This window comes from Lagenorhynchus albirostris, chromosome 2, assembly GCF_949774975.1.
Source record: "Lagenorhynchus albirostris chromosome 2, mLagAlb1.1, whole genome shotgun sequence".
Lineage (NCBI taxonomy): Eukaryota > Metazoa > Chordata > Mammalia > Artiodactyla > Delphinidae > Lagenorhynchus > Lagenorhynchus albirostris.
In genome coordinates, this window is record NC_083096.1 from 164,271,167 (window position 1) to 164,278,967 (window position 7,801).

The window sequence follows — 7,801 nt, forward strand, 5'->3', positions numbered from 1 at the left end:
GTGGGGCTTGCGGGATCTGTTTCCTGACCAGGAGTTGAACCCGGGCCATGGCAGTGAAAGTGCGAAGCCCTAGCCACTGGACTGCCAAGGAATTCCCCTTAAACATAATTTTTAATGGTTGCAGAATGTTCATGTGTCATATAATTTGTTCATTAATACCTATTGCTGGACATTTTTCACTACTTTATATCAAAATGAGATAAAACTCTTACATACAAAATATTGCATTATATTCCTGATTAGTTCCCCAGGTTAAATTTCTAGAAGCAAATCCATGAGTCAAAGGCTATAAACAAATACATTTCTCTTGATGCTAATTGTAAAAACTTTTAGAAGTTTATTTCTGTGAATGTTATTGATGCCTTCCTTAGGCCGGGCTGCCATAACAAAATATCATAGACCGGGTAGCTTAAAAAACCGAAATTAATTTTGTCACAGTTCTGGAGCCTGGAAGTCCAAGATAAGGTGCCAGCATGTTCATGTACTGGGGAGAGCTCTCTTCCTGGCTTGCAAATGGCTGTCTTCTCCCTGTGTCCACAGATGGCAGAGAGTGAGCAAGCAAGCTCTCTGGTGTCTCTTCTTATAAAGGCACTAATCCCGTCATGAGGGTCCCACTCCCAGGACCTCATCTAAAATCACAGAATGGGAGAAAATTTTTGCTAATTATATATCTAGTATCCAGAGTATATAAGGAATTCTGGGGGCTTCCCTGGTGGCGCAGTGGTTAAGAATCCGCCTGCCAATGCAGGGGACACGGGTTTGAGCCTTGGTCCAGGAAGATCCCACATGCCACGGTTCAACTAAGCCTGTGTGCCACAACTACTGAGCCCACGCTCTAGAGCCCGTGAGCCACAACTACTGAAGCCCGTGTGCCACAACTACTGAAGGCTGCGTGCCTAGAGCCTGTACTCTGCAACAAGAGAAGCCACTGCAATGAGAAGCCCTCGAACCGCAACGAAGAGTAGCCCCCGCTCGCCGCAACTAGAGACAGCCCATGCACAGCAACGGAAGACCCAACACAGCCAATAAATAAATAAATAAGTAAAATCTATATAAAAAATAAATAAAATAAAGAATTCTGGAAACTGAACAAGAACACAATCCAATTCAAAATAGGCAAAGGACTTGAATGGGTGTTTATTCAAAGAAGATATACAAACAGCCTATTGGCCAATATCATTAGTCATCAGGAAAATGCAAATCAAAACCACAATGAGCTACCACTTTTTTTTTTTTTTTTTTTTTTGCTGTACGCGGGCCTCTCACTGTTGTGACCTCTCCCGTTGCGGAGCACAGGCTCCTGACACGCAGGCTTAGCGGCCATGGCTCACAGGCCTAGCCGCTCCACAGCATGTGGGATCTTCCCAGACCGGGGCACGAGCCTGTGTCCCCTGCATCGGCAGGCGGACTCTCAATCACTGCACCACCAGGGAAGCCCAATGAGCTACCACTTTACACACATTAGGATAGCTAGAGTCAAAAAGTCAGATATAACAAGTGGTAGTAGAGATGTGGACAAACTGGAACTCTGTACATTGCTGGTGGAGATGCAAAATACCACTGTGGATAAACAACTTGGCAGTTCCTCACTAAGTTAAACATAGAATTACCCTATGACCCAGCAATTTCACTCCTAGATATGTATCCAAAAGAATTGAAAACAGGTGTCCAAACAAATACTCGTACAGGAATGTTTTTAGCAGCACTATTCACGACAGCCAAAAGGTGGAAACAAGCCAAATGTCTATCAATTGATGAATGGATAGTCAAAAGTGTGGTATATCCATACAATGGAATATTATTCTGCCATTTAAAAAATGGAGTGAAGGGGCTTCCCTGTGGCGCAGTGGTTGAGAGTCCGCCTGCCGATGCAGGGGACACGGGTTCGTGCTCCGGTCCGGGAAGATCCCACATGCCGCAGAGCTGCTGGGCCTGTGAGCCATGGCCGCTGAGCCTGCGCATCCGGAGCCTGTGCTCCGCAACGGGAGAGGCCACAACAGTGAGAGGCCCGCGTACCGCAAAAAAATAAAAAAAAAATAAAAGAAATAAAAAATGGAGTGAAGTACTAAAACATGCTACATGGATGAACCTTGAAAACCTTATTCTAAGTGAAAGAAGCTAGACACAAAATGTCACACATTGTATGATTCTATTTGCATGTGACATTCAGAACAGGCAAGTCAAGTCTATGGAAACAGAAATCAGACTAGCGGTTGCCAGGGGCTGGGTGGAGGGGTAAATGGAGAGTGACAGCTTAATGGGTATGGAATTTCCTTTTGGGGTGATGAAAGTGTCTCAAACTAAATAGAGGCAATGTTTGCACAACACTGTGAATATACTAAATGCCACTGAATTTTACACTTTAAATGGATAATGATTCATTTTATGTTATGTGAATTTTACCTCAAGTTAATAAAAAGACTGATGAGCAAGGAGGTACCTGTGGCATCTGCTAATTGAGAGGTTGTGTCGGGTGGCACCAACATGTGAAGTGTTGGCGTACATCTCCTTGTACTTCTTTGTTCCTTTGCCTGCTCTGAAGCTTTTTGTTCCTTTCCAGTGTTTCCAATTCCTGCAAGTAGGATACAAGTGGTTTAGGAGTTTTCTGCTCTAATAAAGGACTGCACCTAAAAAGAAGAGGGAAAGGAGCAAAGGAGGGAGAGAGGCTGGAAAGAAGGAAGGAGGAAGGAAGGACTAAGAAGTAGGAAACGGTGACTGATTCAGCTTACAAATGGCCAACTCAGCCCTGGGAAGATTCATAGAACTCACCACACTTCCTCCTCCTCCCCCATTGCTCCCTCCAGGCTCCAGATAGAAAGGCTGAAGTATTGTCAGTTCCCCAGGAACCAAGGGTCTCTCTCAATGCCAGGCTTCTTCGGATGCTGTCACTCAGTCTTTTTTTTTTTTTAATTAATTTATTTTTGGCTACATTGGGTCTCCGTTGCTGCGCACGGGCTTTCTCTAGTTGCAGCGAACGGGGGCTACTCTTCCTTGCGGTGTGCAGGCTTCTCACTGCAGTGGCTTCTCTTGTTGCAAAGCACAGGTTCTAGGCAAGCAGGCTTCAGTGGTTGTGGCATGCAGGCTCAGCAGTTGTGGCTCATGGGCTCCAGAGCTCAGGCTCAGTAGTTGTGGTGCACGGGCTTAGTTGCTGTGCGGCACGTGGGATCTTCCCGGACCAGGGATTGAACCCGTGTCCCCTGCATCGGCAGGCGGATTCTTAACCGCTGAGCCACCAGGGAAGTCCCCTAAATATAATTTTTAATAAATACGTTTCAGAAATCTGAAAATGGAATACATAGGGTATGCAGCAATGCATATTCAAGAATAGTGGAACAACCCAGGGTCGTCCCCAATTGTCCAGGCAAGTCCCACCACCCCCAACCTGTCCCACAGTGAGGAGGTAGTTAACAGGAAGCTGAACCGCTACACTGGAACTGCAACTCAAGACTGTGGGAGCAGGAGTTCTGAAGTAAAGTTCTTGCTCAGCACAAACCTGGTTGTGTGACCTTGAGAAAGTTATTCACTATTCCCTGCTTCTGTTACTTTGGTTATAAAATTAAGCTAATGGTATGAACCTATTTACCAGAAATATCATGAGATTAAATGAGCGTAGTTGTTGCTCACGGGCTCAGTAGTTGTGGTGCATGGGCTTAGTTGCTCCGCGGCATGTGGGCTCTTCCCGGACCAGGGATTGAACCCATGTCCCCTGCATTAGCAGGCAGATTCTTAACCACTGTGCCACCAGGAAGTCCCAGTTTAAAAAAAAAAAAATTATTTAGGTTTTTGCCGGGTCTTAGTTGCAGCATGCGGGATGTTCGCTGTGGCATGCGGACTCTTAGTTGCGGGATGCATATGGGATGTGTTCCCCGAACAAGGATTGAACCCAGGCTCCTGCACTGGGAGTGCAGAGTCTTACCCACTGGACCACCAGGAAGTCCCATAAAGCTCAGGTAGTCTTAAATTAGGCTGCTCCAAAAATTCATTTAACCTTTTTAAGAATTCAAACTCACGATTCCTCATTTTCACGTTAAAGTTCCAACTTTTTGCTTCAATCATCATTAGACTGATTTTTATTTAAAATATAGGACAAGAGCAGATGGTACACTGCTATTGAGGAATCAACTCAGGAACATCATTCCCAATAAGGAAATTATTGATTGTAAGTCATGAAAACACTGTCATCTTCAAACTTAAGAGGTTGTTTTGTTTTGTTTTTGGCCACGTCGCTTGCGGGATCTTAGTTCCCCCATCAGGGATCGAACCTGGGCCCATGGCAGTGAAAGCAGGGAGTACTAACCACTAGACTGCCAGGGAATCGCCAAACTTAGGAGATTTTGTATGCCTTTCTTTGGTCACAAAAATGCGAAATGGAAGATATTACTTGTTCCTCAACCAATTCTTAAACTTTTCAAATTTTGTAGTGTTCTAAAATTTTAAAAAAGGTATATGACTTAATATAATCATTTCTTGCACTTCATCTTTGAGGTCATTTTGTTGCTGGCCACTAGAATCTCAGCACTCATACCTCAAGAGTACCATAAATAAGCTTTTCATCAGTAGCATCATGGACAAGTTTTGGAAACAGCCATTGTTTCTGGTCTGCAAGGGCAGGGTCAATGACTTATCCAAGCTGTTATCACTCAGTGGCCCTAAAGGCTTTTGTGTAATAGGGTCTTACAACAAAAGACTCGTCACAATTCTGGGGCAAATGATCTACTGAACTGGAGAATTGAAAATGTCTTGCCAATGGCCAATAGGTCACTTGAAGTTTTGTTTTGTTTTTTGTCTGGACGAATTACACAAGTAGTTTGTATAATAATTTAGCTAAACAAGGCCTTAAAGTCTAATTTGAATCAAGAGCATACTCGGCAAAGCAAAATATAGCCTAAGAAATAATTCTGATTCTGTGCTGTTAACAGATTTGATTAGGAGTCAAAACACCTGGATGCCAAGGCAACACATGATTTCTAATTCCAGCCTTCTCAACCTGCGCAAGGATAATTAGAACAAGGATAACTAGTTCATATGAAGAGCTGTTTACTCCATTTTATAAATGCAAAATGGTGTGATTATTGATGGTGCCTTGAATTACACCTTTTTAAGCAATCACTCCTGTTTTCCAGGCTGCTCTTGACCTTACGCTTTGGATTGAGGTTTATTCCTTAAGAAGCTTTCTCTGAAGACCTCTTGACTAGTGTCCGACAGGGAAAGGGGCCTTTCCATTCTCCATGTCACATTGGTCCCCCCATGTTGCACAGCACTTATCACACTGTGCTTTGTCTCCAAGTTCCCTACTGCTGGTACCCTGTCTGATTCATTTTAGTGGTTCAGTAGTGTATCCCCCTACCCCTCTTCAGATAGAAGGCATTAGACACAGTTCACTGATGACAATTTATTATAATTTGTTGGAAGCACACAGATATTAATTAAACCAGAACTATGTCTGGTTTAAGAGAAGTGGGCAATAACAGGTAGCCATGCTATAGGGAACTGTGTGCACTTAATCATCATCACGTTTTAGTTTCTTGATTGACTGCTTGTGCCGCTCAATTTCTTTCTGCAGGTGCTCAATCTCCTTCATGTGATGAGAGATCTCATTTTCATGGTGTTTCTTCAAGGCTGCCAGCTGTTCTTTAGCACGAGCTCTACAAGGACATAGTGGCTCTTGGTTTAATCCCAATCCTTCACCCCAAAGAGACCTCTAAGCATAATCTGAAATACCTAAGGCAAAGAACAGGAGTCCCAATCCCATGGGAGTCTGGCTGGTCATCCTCTTCTACCCTCTCAAGCCCCATATTAAGAATACTCCACCTTAAGGTGTATCATTTTTAGGAGATGACCAAAATGATTCCATCTTCCTGGTGCTAGTGCCTGAAATTCCACCGCTAATGATGGATTCCTGTCAGATTCAGTAGAAAACTCCAGAGAGGTATGACTTAAGTCCCTAACTGGGGGACTTATTAGAGGAACAACCCAGAGAACAGAATCCCTTTTGGGAGGAAAAAGAGCAAAAGGTGGGGGTGGGATATACGAAGGGGCATAGTTAAAGGACAAATATATGTGTCCTATCCCAGTTAATCTAGGGCTTTCTTTACCTGAGAACTGCAAGACCCACTGTAAAGGCCAAAATGAAGGCGTGGGGGGGGGGGGGAGAAGCGGTCTCTCGCAGTACTTGGCAGTCCAAGTTTAGGTCTCAAGAAGGGATGATTCAAATGTTGGTTCGGCCACATATGGGCCTCTGTTTTCCATAACTGTACAATGCAGGAGGCCAATTAGATGATCTCTAAGGGCTGCACCTTGTCTCTCTGGTATGGCAGGTGCTATGGTGGTAATTCTTAAGAGTGAGCAAGAGAGGGTGGAAGAGAAAAGATAGGTCAAGGAGAAGCAGAAGCTAGATTAGTTCCACGCTGCTCCTCACTGTGGACAGAAGTCACTGTAAGATAACTCGAGGTTGGTAAACAGGATAGGTAGGCCCAGTCCACACCATACTCCTAAAAGCTGGGCTGGGTGGAGCAGGCCAAGTCTTCGAGGAGTGGGGGATGGGGTTTCAGCCATGAGCAGCTGCTACATGCTCTAGGACCCACTCGCTCAGGCCAGTTGGAGAGGTGGGCGGGGGGGTGTCTAGAAATGGCTGAGAGGGTCTGAGGAGTCAGGGAATCCATCCACGCGGGGCTAGCAAAGCTGAGGCCTGGGGTGATGGGTGGGTGAGGGCCGAGGGAGTCAGGCTCAGGGGGTCTGCATGTATTGGAACCGTCGGATCTAGACACTCTGGGAGGAATTTGGGGGGCGTTTGGCATGATGCGGGGTAAACTCCACGGGTGGGGATGGTAAAAGATTCAGGAACAGATGAGCGGTGGTTGGCGAGTTCTGAAGACCCGCAGGTGGAAACGGCTTGGGCGTGGAGGCCTTGGGATTCGGCAGCGCACGGGAAGCGCCCTACAGGTGGCGAGAGTCGGGTCCTCAAGTGTTGGGTGTAATGGGTTCAGGGGCCGGGAGTTCTACTGGGGGATGGGGCGCCCCAGGACGCCAGGGAGGGATGGGTGGGGCGACTGACAGTTGAAGGACTGGAAGGCCGTGAGAGATATAGGGCTGGATTCGGGGTCCCGTGGGCCTCACCGGAAGTATCGCTCCTCTTCGGCCTGCTCTTTTTTTCCGAAGGCTCCACCGGCGTCCCGGACCGCGCCCGCACTGGAGCCGAGATTGTCTGCCTGCGGAAAGCGACGGGGGTATTGGTAAAGGTGAGGGCGGCAGAGAGGGGATCTGCGCTCAGGGCTGGGGCAACATGCACCGCCGGCGGCGTACCGATTCCGAGCCGAAGCCCCGGCCCTGCATGGCCCAGACGCTCCACACGCCGAACCGCGTCCGCGCCGCCAATGCCGTGGCTGCCATTGCTGTCAGTGCAGCACCCCTCCAGTGACCGGAGGTGCAAGCTTCGCAGGAGCTAAGGGCGCTGCAGGCCAGGCCGCCAATCGTTTCGCTGGAGAGGCGGGATGAACCTGGGAGTAGCGAATCACGAGAGGGAGAGGCGGGGTTTCTGTAGTTTGCAGCGAATCCTGGCCTAGAGGCGGGCCTATTCTTAGCCAACCCCTAGCAAGGGCTCCAGGGTCAAAGGACTGGAGAAAAATAATGGAGGAGATAGAAAAGCTAGAACAGAGGGGCAGAAGTCAAGATTTTGGCTCTCGGGTCTATGAGAATTAGGCGTGACGTCCATCCCCACCTCACGATTCCAATCCTAAGGTTGTTTTTATTAAGCACCCAAAGGAAGCTTTCCCTTTCCTGGACTATTAGCATCAATAAGATG

General features: G+C 46.9%; 1 protein-coding gene across 4 annotated transcripts; it reads right to left on the reverse strand.

The window, feature by feature from the left end:
- Nucleotides 1–317: 317 nt before the first annotated feature.
- On the reverse strand, nucleotides 318–7,461 carry ATP5IF1 (ATP synthase inhibitory factor subunit 1). Of its 4 annotated transcripts, none has more exons than XM_060140862.1 (4): nucleotides 7,303–7,461; nucleotides 7,117–7,208; nucleotides 2,441–2,572; nucleotides 318–528 (listed from the first exon to the last, which is right to left on the reverse strand). In XM_060140862.1, the coding sequence occupies exons 1-4, from the start codon at nucleotides 7,387–7,389 to the stop codon at nucleotides 330–332; spliced, it is 510 nt and encodes a 169-aa protein (XP_059996845.1). In that variant the 5' UTR covers nucleotides 7,390–7,461; the 3' UTR covers nucleotides 318–329. The 4 variants fall into 4 exon arrangements, with proteins under 4 accessions (XP_059996845.1, XP_059996848.1, XP_059996846.1 ...); XM_060140865.1 differs by having other exon boundaries at nucleotides 318–629; XM_060140863.1 differs by lacking the exons at nucleotides 7,117–7,208; nucleotides 7,303–7,461 and adding an exon at nucleotides 2,770–3,281.
- Between the last annotated feature and the right edge of the window lie 340 nt (nucleotides 7,462–7,801).